General features: G+C 37.1%; 1 protein-coding gene across 35 annotated transcripts in view; it reads left to right on the forward strand.

Moving 5' to 3' along the window:
- Positions 1–14,119, forward strand: part of ARPP21 (cAMP regulated phosphoprotein 21) — a 142,461-nt gene that overhangs the window by 42,292 nt on the left and 86,050 nt on the right. For all 35 annotated transcript variants that reach the window (XR_004239398.1, XM_032104472.1, XM_032104700.1 and 32 more), the window contains 4 exons: positions 3,299–3,443; positions 4,696–4,774; positions 6,108–6,167; positions 7,065–7,205. Coding sequence is in view for 34 of the 35 variants with exons in the window: in XM_032104472.1 (XP_031960363.1) it covers positions 3,299–3,443; positions 4,696–4,774; positions 6,108–6,167; positions 7,065–7,205 (425 nt within the window). In the remaining variant the exon portion in view is untranslated. The remainder of the gene's footprint in view (positions 1–3,298; positions 3,444–4,695; positions 4,775–6,107; positions 6,168–7,064; positions 7,206–14,119) is intronic.

Below are 14,119 nucleotides of genomic sequence, written 5' to 3' on the forward strand. Positions count from 1 at the left end.
GATGAACACTGCCTATAATTTATGAGATGTTTATGTGCAGTTGAAATGAGCCATCGAGAGAGCTTGAGCAAGTGGCTTCTTGTGAGCTTAGCACAAAAATAAAAAATGACATTTAAGTGTACTTTCTCACTGTTTCCTCTGTTGACTTGAAATGAAAGAAATCTGTCTCTCCTCTTAGCTCATAAGTAAGGAGAGGTTTTTCTATTTTTTTAATTTTATTGAAAGACCAAAAACCAAGTTGTTTAGCAGCAGGACATTTACATGTTCTACTGCTCTACAATGATGCTTATGCAGTAGATGGGCAGGTTATTTTATCAGTTCTGTTGTAGGTAGACGCTTTCTGCTTGACTTGCATTACTCAAAATGCGTGGCTTTTGTTCCAATTTTGTTTGTATTTTCTATTGTTTAATGGAGAATGAAAAGGAGAACAATATAAAGAGATTGTATGAAGCATCGCTGGTAGTTTATAATGTACTGCACAGGACCGGTACTAAACTACAGAGAGACTGGCAGGTGTTGAGGCAAAATCCCTATCCTTAATCCAGGCAGAGGAGGGGTTCCTGTTATACACAGCCTTTGGTCTTGCCTGACTGACCAGCCTCAGCAAAGATTTCTTTGACCATCTTAAATATTTATGGGAGATGAAATGTCTCCCTTGACCCCAGCATGTTTTCTAAACGAACAATTGGCTTGGTGTAAATAATTAGATAGGAATTGCCCTTTTGCTCTTGCTGACCATTAACTAATGAATGTGGCTCAGCTTTGCCATGGAAAGCTGGACCTGCAGGCTCCTCCTTGGGCTGGCTGAAGGATACAGGAAGTTTTGTGCCAACCAAATTGTTTTGCTTTCACTTTAGAGAAGAAATAACTTATTTTTCATTTGGAATTATTTTTTCTTAATTTTTATTTTGTCTTAATGGTTTACAAACCACAGGGAATTAATTATCAGAGAATGTACGGTACCTTGCCAGAACTACTGAGTATGGATTGTACTGCAGACTTGATGTTTGTATTTATATTTGAATACTTGCCTTCATTTTCCTGTATAAGGAAAAAACTTGTTTACCTGTATTACTTGATCTTGAGTGCTTATCCAATGGTTCACTATGTCCTTACTTAAAAGAAATGTTGCCTTTAATGTTATACTATAGACCAAGAAGTGTATTATTGCAATTTGAAAATCTATTTTGTTGTTCACTCTACTTGTATCAATGTATTTATTAACATTGTATTTTATTATTGAGAAAAATCAATAAAAATCTAAGAAAATATACAGTAGCTTGCTTTCACGACTCTACAGCCCTTTTGTGTGTTTTTTCTAGTGCAAATACATCGGTATTATGTTACATGTAAAACAGTATTTACTATATGTTCATATATGTGCTTTTCTGTAAAGTCTGTCATTTTCATAAGAGCATTTTTAAGAACCACTGTTAAGTTTAGGATTAATATCCTGGGAACAATGTGGCCAGTTACATTTTTCTCCTGTTGAAAAGCTAGCAGCACAGTTGCTCTGCTCTGGGCAGTGCAGGGAATCAAGTTATCCTTTGGGGTCATTTGGCAATGGTTGATCCAAAGTTTGTTGTTTGAATGAGAAATCAGACTGCCATAAGAAGTGAAAGAAAGCAGGCACAGCATTAGTTCCCTGAGCACAACTGAGCAGGTTAGGAAACATTTTTCAATGTATCCTTACCTGAGATGACCAGGAATTCTCACTCTTTCCCTCTGTAGGCTCAGATTTTGGGTAACACTGTCAGACAAAACTAACAGGAGTAGGGATTAAGGGTGGTAGGTCAGGTTAAATTTTGGGTCCAGGTCTTTGTTTTTCTTTTACAATGCTTTTCATCTCAAGTCTTTTGTGCCACATTCAAACTTCACAAAAAGTCAGTAATGATTAAGCTGAGAAGTTACCAATTTCTGTCTTACTGTGGCATGTTTATTTTGATACCTTGTTTTGTTAGGACCTTGTCTTACATGTCTTGTGATGGCTGATTTGTAGTTCTTTAAAGAATTCAGAAACCTAAAATTTGTAGTAATTACTGGAAGCATCTTTTGAATTCCTAATGGTTACTTACACACCCCTTACTTTAAAGTTTTCTATTGATCTTTTGGTATGCTAGTATTCTTTGAAAAATAGTGAAGGAAGGGAATTTACTAGCATACAAGAAACTCCGGTTTTCTCCAGTATTGGTGAATTAGGTTTTCATTAACATGATGTCAAAAAATTACCAAGCATGCAGGACTCTCTTCTATTAAAGAAAACTGCTTTACCCAGGGAGTTTTGTGACAGCTTTCTTCAAATGTGCTTTTTTACACTACTTAAGCATATAGTATTTTCTGGGCCATTTTTTTTTCTTTAAAAGAATAAAACACAGAAGTATGCTTATTCAATTTTGTCCAGCCAGATTAGGATTTCTTGAAATACGAAAATCCTGTCATGGTAGCTTAAAAAGAAAACTATTTGGGTTTTGTTAAAACAAAGCCAGTATAAAATAATGTTGTGAGCAGGGAAAAACAAGTTCTTTAAAGAAAATTAGAAAATGCAAACCAGCTTGAGTTCTCAGTTCTTGCTAACTTTTTGAAGCTGAAGCATGTTTCAAAGGGACTCATAGTCTCTGAAATACTGAATTCTTGAGGGTAAAATTTGTGATGCTTTTTGGAAGTTCACTTACTACTACATCCTTGGAAAATCACAGGGCACATTTCCCCCCTTTTGCATATGTCTTTAAATATGAATTACCTGATAAGTTAGTAAGCCCTCTTGTATACCATGGAGTATAAAATTTGCTGGCACTCTTCTACTATTAGAGCCAGAAAACTCCATTTAGCTGATACTACACTTACATATGTAAAACAGTTCATATCAACCTGCAGATTTTCTAGTGAAGGGAAATAAGTTTCATTTTTCAGATGTCTATCCATTGATCATCACTTAACAAATGTAATATTAAATTATAGAATTAATTAAGAAAGGCCATATGAAAAGTATTTCGTTATTCTGAAAAGTCTTAAGGGAGAATTACTGAAGTGTAGAATGATACAGTCCCCTTAATAGAGGTAGCCTAAATTTTATAACATTCAAAATATTAGAGAAGAAATACCTACTTACCACTAGAATTTGGCCTCTAAGATGTCATTATTCTCCTGGCTGCAAAGTACTGTTTTTCAAATAGGAAAGAAATGTATCTGGCTTCAACTTTTCTAGCTACACATAGTTTAATGCCAATATCTGCAGTTTGGAAGCCATGGGAAGCTTACTGAATCTGGCCCATAATTATCTATTTTTTTTCCTCAACAGGAATCAATCCAGCTACAGCTTTCAAGTTTTCCTAGTTTGCAAGAAGAAGATAAATCTAGTAAAGATGACTCCGAGAAAGAAAAAGAGAAGGATAAAAATAAAGATAAAAACAGTGAAAAAAGCAAGATCAGAATGTTATCAAAAGGTGAACTTAAAAATCTTTAAATTATTATAATTACCATTGTAGAAAGGATTCTATGTTATTACAAGGATTTATTTCTTTATTTGTGTATATATACACAGCAGAAGTGTTTTCATACACTGAGAAAATTCGGAACCTGAAATGTGTATGCGTAAAAGTTATTTTCATACAAACATTAGGCTTTAAAAGTGAAGAAATTTTCCAAACTGAGGTCTTTTATTAGATGTTATTAGTTTTCTTTAATGTAAGATAGATCTTTTGAATGCTTAACCATGTTGGTATAAAACACATAAATATATAAATACATGTGTGATTATATACTAAGTGCATATAGTGTATAAGACACTAATACACTTTTATCCAGATTAATGATAAAATATTGGCGTGTAACTTGTGCAGTGTAGGCAGCAGAGAGTAATCCTCTTCACTATTGCTCCTCTCTCATGGAGAATATATCCTAAATGCTGTAAGGAAATTAATCCTTGACATTTAACCTGCATTGCAGTCTACTATTATCACCTACCAAGACTTCTTCAGGAAAGATGTTTATCTAAATTTGGTATTGCTTTTTAAAATCTTTTTATTAATCCATGGTACAAAGTTGCAGTGTAATCACTCAAAAATAATCATTGCCTACCTGGGTGTGGGTCTGCAGCTGGTGTGAATTGTCATTTGGCTTCAATGGAGCTCTCAGAGTTCACGCCAACTTGAAGATCTGTGTGTGCATTTGAGTCAGGAGATTATGCTGAAAAATTAATTCTGGCTACTGTCACGCATCCCTATTACCTGCCTACTCCCAGGTGTCATTGGATTTCAGTCTTTTAATGCAAATAGAGTTCCCACTGGCATGATTCCTCATTTGCTGAGTGTACAGCATTTATTAAGTGACGCAAAGAGACACTGATGAATAAAACTTCTTTTTCCTAATTTTAATTTTTTTTAATGGTTTAATGGAAGAACTTGGCAGGGTCTTGAATGGCCTTGAAGGTTTCCTGTGTTTTTCAAATGACCAGCAGTTTCTGTTAATGTTTAGTTTTGATGCTGTGTTCTCAGTGGAGTGGTACAGAGAAACCATGAATGTCCACCTGATGCTTCAGAAAATTGATCTTTCTTGGCTGAACTCCAAATGTACATTTTCTTTCAGAGCATATGTTTTCAGATTGTTGCTGGAAAATGGATTTTGATTTATAGCATAGTTAATCGGAACTGTTGAAATGAAGTAAATGAGTGGAGGCTGTTTGTTTTTATTTTTCAGATTGCAGTCAAGAATATACAGACTCAACAGGCATAGATTTGCATGAGTTTCTCATTAACACATTAAAGAATAACCCCAGGTAAGTATTTCCTGCATTAAAGCTGACATTCCTGAAATTGTAGCTGGCAGTCTTCGACTTCCCGTAACTGTACACTGTGTTTTATTTGTTCTGGAGATGGTTATGAGGGAAAATGTAAAGGAGGTAGGCTGTTAACTGAGAAAAATGCTATAAAAAGTCATCAACTTCTACTCCTCCATCCAGTCACCCATTGCTTAATTTCACTTTCAGTAACATCTGGTCTTTGTCCTTACCTTCTTGTATACAGCTCTCCATGGTGATTGCAATAATATATTATAACTATCGCAGTTGGAGATTTGTATATGAATATAAAGTAGCTTCCTTCTAGCAATGCTGCACACAATTAAAATCCTGTGCTCGTTGCCAGATTCTGCTCTCAGTATTCCCATAGTTTTCATTTGGAGCTACAAGCCCATCTCATCATTAAATTTGCCTCTAAACAGCCAAGGAGAGATCTGTAACATTTTTATACATTGTGATTTTCAATGTTCGTTTCACTTGGATCTGTTGAATAGGTACCATGTAATTCTGCAGTTATTCCTACGAGAACTCTGAATAAATGGGTACCGAACAGCTTGCATATCCTCTTGTATAGATGATGGAAGGTGCTTCATCCTTTAGTTGCTTTATCTGTGCAAACTGAGAAAGTTCAAAAGAGCTAAGGGATGATGGGACTCTGTCAAGCTTAGAAATGTGTGGAAGTACGCTGCGGCAACTTCTGAATGTTTTTGACAAGGGAGGAGGGAAAAAAGGAACATCTGAGACCTTCCAATTAAAACCAGAGCATTTTTCCTGAGAAATACTCTGGCGTTGCTTCCTGGGAGCCATGGTTCAAAGGTGATGTTCTCCATTGTGTTCTCTAACTAAATTAGATGTGTCCAGCTTTCTTGCAGCAAGTCAATGCCTTGTGGAAGATACGTCTCAGGAAAAATGTTGAAAATTTCTGTGGGTAGCATAAATTTCTTCTTGTGAAAGATCTAGCTTAGCTGGAAATCTCATTTTCCATCAAAAAAGAGTGAAAAAGGACCAAAGCTATCCATAGCAGTGAGAGTCTTTCTAGGCAACACATTGATTGCAGCCTGTTGTGGCTGGAAGCGCTTTCAGACCATAGCTGAGCTCATAGAAGAGTAGAATCTGTATGTCAGTGAAGATGCAGAAAAGCAGGCTGTAGTCTTTTGCAGATGATCCAGGGTAAAAAAAGCATGTTTCATTTTTAATCAAGATGACTGACACTGCTTGCAAAATGGCCTTACAAACATTGATATATGAATATTTTCCTATAAAATGTCTATTCATAGTTGATGGTACAAATCCTTGCATTTCTTTTTGACAGGGACAGAATGATACTCTTGAAAATGGAACAGGAAATTATTGATTTTATTAGTGACAACAAGTAAGTTGAGTTCCACACTTGGTTTATCAAGTCACATGCATGTGTGGCAGTGTGAGTTGCGTGAGGGATACGCTCATATGGACCACAGTGCTCCCGAGGGCTGTTACTGGCACGCTGCAAGAGCAGGCTTCTGTTTCCTGCCACGTGGTGGGACTGCTTAAAATACAGTAGATGTAAATGAAAACCTTTTGCTTTTCATTGTGTTGTAATTGCACTGGCTCTGCTCATTTAGATCTAAAAGTATAATTAAAGCTTTTAGCGTAGAGAATAATCAACTATGTTATCTCTTGGCTTTTCCCTTGTGCTATGTTATTCTAATGCATTGGAAAATAGAACTGAGGTGGAGAGATTCTTGCTACTATGTGGTCTTTATAATAAAATATTCCTGCAGCTTTAAAAATAGAGAGAATAGCAGCAGAGGAAAAATTTATGCTGACGGGAAATAAGCATTTTGTCAGAAATAGAGGAGAAAAGGAGTGTTTGCCAAACTAGATCTTTCCAGAATTGCCCTGCATATGACCTTTGGGAGAAAGGCAGAAATCTGTTGCCAGTGTCTCAGCAAATCTGTAGGATTGGTTGTGCAGGGAGCATGAGTGTATGTGGGGGATTGTGGCACGAGTTCTTCCCAACATACGGAATACTGACTAGGTATCGTGAAGCGTGAGCTTTGTTTGTCCCAATGTTGCACACAGAAATGTGCTTATTAGAAATTCTAAAATTAATTCTTTTTCTTTTCTTTCAGCCTTTCCGTAGTAAACTTTTATATGTAAACGTGTAACGGAGAAGTTTTCAGTGAGATTTCTGTCCCCTGAATTATCAAATGTATTGTTGTTTTCATTTGTTTATAGCTTAGAGGGAAATGTAATTATCAGTGCTATTTGTCTCCTTTGTTTCTAGTAATCACTATAAAAAGTTCCCTCAGATGTCGTCGTATCAGAGGATGCTAGTGCACAGAGTGGCAGCTTATTTCGGAATGGATCACAATGTGGATCAGACTGGAAAATCTGTAATTATCAACAAGACCAGCAATACAAGAATGTAAGTAACAACACTGTTGTGTTTTTCCTTGTTCCCTTTCTCAAGACAAGAGCTGGTTTGTACCATGACTGCACAGTGTAATTTTTTTATGTATTTTTTTAGATTTGTTTTTGCAGCAGGAGTGAGTGCTCTTTATTGTTTTCTAGGTTGAGAAGAGAGGACAGGGCTCTTACGGTGCAGTTATCTAAGGCTATAACAATACATAAGGAGAAGCCAACCTTATTGGTCCCCTTGCAAGAAAATTAGCACAGTATCTTGGAATGTTACTTTTCCTGATTCCTTAGTGCCACCACTTTGCTACAGAAATGAGCTTGTTGCTTTGCAAGTCACCTGATGCCATGCAGCTATGTCCTAAATAACCCAAACATCTTTGGAAGATTGCCTCTTTCCTTGTTCTGGCTCTGCCTGCTTCAAGAATCATTTTCCGCCCAGCCTGATTATTTAGGATTTGGTTCCCCTCCACTGCCTGCCACCATTCATTCCCTTTTCTTCTCCTCCCATCCTGGTTCCACTTTATTTTCCATTCAAAGCTCACTGTTTGACAACAGTGTTTCTGTGAAACACAAATTCCTTCTGATGATTCAAATGCATTGCAAAATTCTTGGCAGATAAAACCTGTGCTGGCATGAGTTCTGTGCTCCTCCATGAACCTGTGTAAAACTAACCAAAACTTGATATGAGCTGCAGTAATGTGTCCATGCCTAAACACCATCACTTTTTCTGCCAAGTGCCACATGTGTATTAAACATAGCCTTCCTCTCCCTCTCTACCTATAAACTAATGAAGAGGAAGTAATTACAACTGGGTAATGAAATTTTGGTATCTGGTATTGCAACAGGAAAGCCCCATTTGAAAATTGTGTACTTCCTGTATTCAATTAGTAGGAGAAATATAAACATTTATTTCATTTATATATCCAGTAGTGAGGTGATTTATATATATCCAGTTGCAGAGAGTATTTTTTTAATGTTATTAGCTTCTCCTGTAGAAGGGTGGAAGGACTTGGGAATGGTGCTGTACAGGGCTGGGAGTTGAACTCAATGATCCTCGTGAGTCCCTTCCAACTCAGTTTATTCTGTGGTTCTGTGACTACCTAATTTTGCAAGATCAATACACATTTGTATTTGCTATTCTACTGAGCCCTAAAAATCTTCCATGTGAATGTAGTAAATTTAAGATCATGGGCAATTTATTTTAGGTCCTTTTCCTGGGCTGTCCTTGAGATACTTGGACATCTGTGAAACAGCACTTGGGCACTAATGTTTTTAAAGGTTTGAATAAAGTGTGCACTAACAGTTTGATTTTCAGAAGTCAAGAGAATTACAGTAGCTTGATGAAACGCTCAGGCTGCAAAGGCTTAGCCTCAGGGTCTGATAATACCTGCGCCCTGCTAGGGCTATCTTTGGTTATGAATAAGAAAAAGCTGAGTATGCAGCAATCTGGTGCTCAGTTTTGAGCTGAAAGCGAGTCCCCTCTAAATAAAACACAATCATGTTTGAATGCTCTTTAAGCATTCCTCTCTCTTACAGAGTCCTCCCTTTTCCCTTCACATCTGTATCACTGTTGTAGTGCACCGAGTGCTACGGACCTTTCCCTCACACCATTGCCTTCTCCTGGTTGACGTGATAATAGAATAATACTAGCGCATTAATATCTGTAAATGCCTTGCTCTGTTGCGTGGCTTTCATCTCAGAGATGGGTAGCATGGAAGTGCTGTGGGAAACGCTTACACAGGGCTTCTGGAGAGGACACTGAAGCCTTCTTCAACAGTCAGAGCTTTATCTGAGTGCTCTGGTGAAGCTGTGGCTTCATGCATGGTGGGAGTGAGCAAGAAAGGCTATTTGCTAGGTATGAACTGCCATCCTTGCAAGCTCAGCAGGCAGGATGTTGTAGGGATATAACGGATCTAATGGCCTTTTCAGCTGTGGTCTTGCAAACTGGAGGTGAGGCCATTAAAAATTCCTGCCTAAATATTCCAGAAATAAACACAGGGCTTTGCCCCTCTTTTGACTGTAAGTACAGCTATTTTGTAAGCACCACACAGGCTGCAGATTTCTTCCCTCTTCAGTGATTTGGTGGTAGGTAACTGGATTATACGAAGCTCATATTGCCTTGTGGTGCTTCCAGTGTTATTTACATTATTTTGGTATTACCATAAAATAAAGCTTTTGTGAAGTGGCTGTTTCTTTTCATAACTGGAGGATATGGCATGTTTTTTTAAAATGTCCCTGTCTCTGACAGAAAACATTTGTTATTATCTAGCATGAATAAGGGCTGATGAGATTTTATTATCCGCAGCAAATATTGTGTAAGTTCCACATCTGAAAGCGTCCAGTGTGATTTCATATGTTCTGCATTTCACTACTCTCAGAGGAGACAGTTTTGTGCAGTTCAAAATCAACACCGAATACTGGGAATGTGTTGACTCTATTAATTACTACTTGGACAGTATCCAGAATACCGGAGAATCTGAAGAGCGTCTGAAACGCTGTTCACCGTGGTTATGATGTGCTGTAAGACTGAGCCTTGATAGCTTTATGTGAATTTATGGAGAGGCCCCACAGACAGATGTTCTGAAGATTTGCATTTTGGCAATAAATTATCTCTTTATAGCATGTGGTTTCCAAACTACTTTAGCTACTACTGTGGAGAGAGAATATTTTTACATACTCAAGAATTCATAAATTCAGCACTGGCTGTGACTTCTGTGTACGTGTGCCTGTTTGAGAAGAGCATATGACTCTGCAGTGTCGCCTTGTGGGCTTGAATAAGCACCTTGTGCTTATTTTTTGGCTGAGTGAGGGTTCATGTCATATCTCTGCTCCCGCTTGCAGGCGATGAGTTCTTCCCAGGCTCCAGGCGGTGAGGTGCATTTATCCTGTTCAGCAGAGACCTCCTGTGCTCGCTGCCTGCTTGGAAGTACAAGTGTCAAAAGAGTTAATGGTTTTGAGATGAAAGAGCTGGCTGGAAAACTCTGGTATCAATGTTCCCATACGGGTGCCTCGGAAAGGACTAGTGTGTGTCAATCAGGAGATGAGAATATGGTCGGGGTGTTTCCGTGCTTTCATCAATTGGCTGTCTTAGGACAACATGTATCCACTTTTATGTACCTATGCCTGTAAAGTACCTACTTCATGGAGGTTTGGAATATGAGAAAGAACGTGTTTATGGAAGAAGTTGTAGCTGGACGGAGGGCTGTGACTTCTCTGTTTGTCTGTGCTGCTTTACATAGAGGGAAAAACGATGGTAAAAAATTCATTAGGATTTGAATCTCTGGCAGTGCAATCCTGCAGCTTTCATGAACTCTCAGTGAAGTCTCTCTTAAAAACACAGTCAGACAATAATGGCAATTTTTCAGTCTGAAGAGTATTTATAATGAAGAGCTTAATCTAAGAATCTAAGATGCCTTTTTTTTTTCTTTAATTTCATTGGAATATGAATGAGTTATGCTGTTTTCAAAGCTTTTTTTTTAAGAAATGAAATTTTAAAAGATACTAAGGCAGTCGAGGTCCTCACTGTTTGTTGACTTTAATACAGTTAAGTCTCTAGCTCTCATTAAAGAATAGTGGATTTTAAAAACAAATTTTCTTTTCATATGATTTTTGAAATTTAAAGTAGGTAAAAAAAGGAGAACAACTTCAAAAAAAAAAAAATTAATGATGTCATGTCTTACAAAAGTCCTGCCTAACTAAATCATCCAATTTTTGAAATCTTATTCTCAGCAGTATACGTGAGAAAAATTGATTAGAGAATGAAGGAGGATTTTGCTGCTGTTATTTTTTTTTTATAGTCAAAGAGCTCAAATACTACTTAAAATGGGAAATCTGCCTTGCTCAGTATGAAACTGCTCTTGTGTCACCATTCTAATGTATATTTGTCTGTCATCTGTGTCTGCCTGTCATCTATCTAAAGATACACAGAAGTGTATGGGGAACTTAAGACAGTGAAATACGATATAAAAAGAAGTTTGGAATTGAGGCAATATGTTAGTCAGTGCGCCCCTGTTTGGAGCCAAAAGATGTGTACGTGCCACCTTGTGTTCTGTGTATTCCTCACAATTCCTATCAAACAACTGGAAGTACTTCAGAGTTTTTTGCAGAACTGTTCATATGGTTAGATGGATCAGATTCATTCACTTGACTATCTGTAGATAGGTGGAGAAATGTAGGGGATATGTGTTTGGTGTGTTTGGTAAATTGAAAGGATTTTCATTTGGTTGAGATCATCAGCCATGTGACAAGCATGTCTGTATCACAGCCCACACATGCATTCATGTACTTTTTTTATGTAAGTGTGAGTGGCAGGGCTCATCAGAACCGAGAAGGTAGGATGCTTAGGATATATAATGCTGTGTTTAGACATTTTCATACATTCTGAGGGTGTAGCATAGCTATTATGAATTTCATACCAGTTCTCACATCCTCGGTTCTATTTTATTTTTCAAGAGCGTTGTGAGTTATGATCCTTGTGATGCATGGGTTTTTTCCTACTCTGTTAATATTATACTGCCTCAGTTGGAAAGTGTTTTGGTGCCTTTGAGATGCTTCAAACACTTGAGGCGATATTAAGCTGTTATGTGCGTTACAGGGGTTCCTTATAAGCTAGAAATGAACTGTATCAGCAGAAGGAGACACAATGTTCAAGTTGTACTTTGAATAACCTGCAAGGCTTTTGTAGTTTGGCATACAATCTGTGTTATTCTGCCTCCTCTGTGTACGAGTGGTTTGAATCAAAAGCAAAGAAGAAAAGTTCTCTTTGGGCTTCTGTTGTGTATTCACTGAGCGATCATGCTGTAGATAACATCTATGCTAGTAGAGGTGTGCTGTGACAATTTCACTATCTTCAGAGTCTGAACTTTTGTACAGGATCCTACAGGCATGTCAGTAAAATGGGATTCACTGAACATGGCAATTTCAATGAAGAATAGTTTCTAGAATTTTTTTTACCCTAGGCTGAAGTGCCAAGAAGACTTTCTTGAGATATCAAATGTTACAGCCTTTGGAGTATGCAGAAGAGTATGCCTTTCCCCTTGACTGAATAAGGTATTCAGTGTAAATGACTTTAATTTCTTTAAGCAGTTGTTTGCTGATGGGAAAGATGGGACATTTTAGCGATAGGGGAGTAGTGACAAATGTATACCTGAATGTGAATACCTTTTTTGTAAAATCTCAATCAAAGCAATTCAATGTTTGCCAGAGAATTTGAAGAACAGTTTTGTTACCCTCCCTGTTGTAAGCCAGAATAGTTATCTTGCAATTGGTTTGCTGCATGGTGTTAATCCATCTGCGTTCAAGCACCTTACGCTATTCTTAATTATCATATATGTACAGAGAGCAATGATCTCATGAGAGCAGAATTGCTTTATGAGCCACATGATGCATGAAAACGCACACGAACCCCCTTATTTCTGCTTTTATTATTTTCATTGGAGTCTGGCATTCTATTTTTTTCTTCAAGGGACTATGGAGTCAGAGGGCCTCTGTTTTCTGTTGTAGTTACCTCTTTTCCATCTTCTCTACAGAACAGTTGCTCCTTGGCTACTAAGAAATGAACAGAAACTGGAGATACCCAGACTTTCCCTCTGATTTACAATTGCTGTTGCTCAGTTGGTATTACAACATTTTCTGTTACAAATGGGTAGAGAAATAAAAGGGTGCATAGTGGATGTATGCAACTAAATGAAGAAACTGTATAACTGAGAAATAACATTGTAGTTGGCTGAGACATTTTGGTTTAAGATGAACTAATACATGATGCGACTAATAATTTAGTAAGAACATCAATAAAAGAATAATGTATAATAAAAACTATGAGGTTTTGTAGCTACATTGTAACATGTAGCATTTAAGTAACAGGTTACCTTACATTTTCATAGCTTTTAAGGTTTTTTTCATACAAAATAATCTGTTTATTTCAGTCTGGGATTAAATTAGGAACATGATTAGAAAAAAACCTAGTTTTTATTTTGTTAATGATGGTTGAATTAGGACAGCCTTTTATTTTCAGCAAGCATTCTGTCATTTCAGTCATATGCCTTTTTTACATGAAAGATACAGATGAAAAAACATAAATACTTAGTACACTTGAAGTTGAGTTTAATTTGACTCTTAAATACTGGCTTCATTCTTACTTCAGTATAAGCTGTATACTGGACCCATAGAAATTACATATTCTGTAAATGAGATGTTAGGGTTAATGAACCAGTTCTAATAGCTCCCATATTAAATTTTCATCTAATGTGATTTATTAAAACTAAATTGTTTATAATGAAGGTGGACATGTGCTCTTTACAGCTGTTCTATACTGTGATGACATACTAGTTAAGTGTTATTTAGAGGATATCTATGGTATTTCTTCTTCTATTTTTTTTTTCTTTTTAATCACACCACTTAATAGTGTAAGTTTTATTAAACCTAGAAGGTTACTGTCACCTACTCTGTGTGGGTAGATGGAAGGTTGCCCAGGAAGAGAGTGCTGTGGAATAGCAAGTAGGTAATTTGGTTTAAGGAAGCTCTTTCTTGCATGAGTAATTAGTCCTTGTGCTCGTTCAAGCTGTAGTAAGAAAGTGCTCATTAATCAAGATGCTCTTTGGTCACTTATGCTTTCAAATCACTGGAGAGAGATCTGGAAATCTGAGATGGCCCCTGTGCTTTCCTCAGAGGTAACAGCGTATCTGTAGTAGGTGAAGTAATGCATTTATGTCTGAGCAATTCAGAAATAAGGTGTTGATATTTGAGCAAGTAAATGTTAGAGGTGGTTCAGAGTGGTTATATAATTGCCTTTTGCTCTTCTGTAGCCTGCCTCATTTTTAACGCAGGAAATAAGACTCAAAGAAATGTAAAAAGTATTGAATTTCAAGAAATCTTTGTCTATTGTTTCGGCTTGCTGCTTCCAGGGTAGCCTTGTGAGGCTGT

The sequence above is a fragment of the Corvus moneduloides genome, chromosome 1, assembly GCF_009650955.1.
Source record: "Corvus moneduloides isolate bCorMon1 chromosome 1, bCorMon1.pri, whole genome shotgun sequence".
NCBI lineage: Eukaryota > Metazoa > Chordata > Aves > Passeriformes > Corvidae > Corvus > Corvus moneduloides.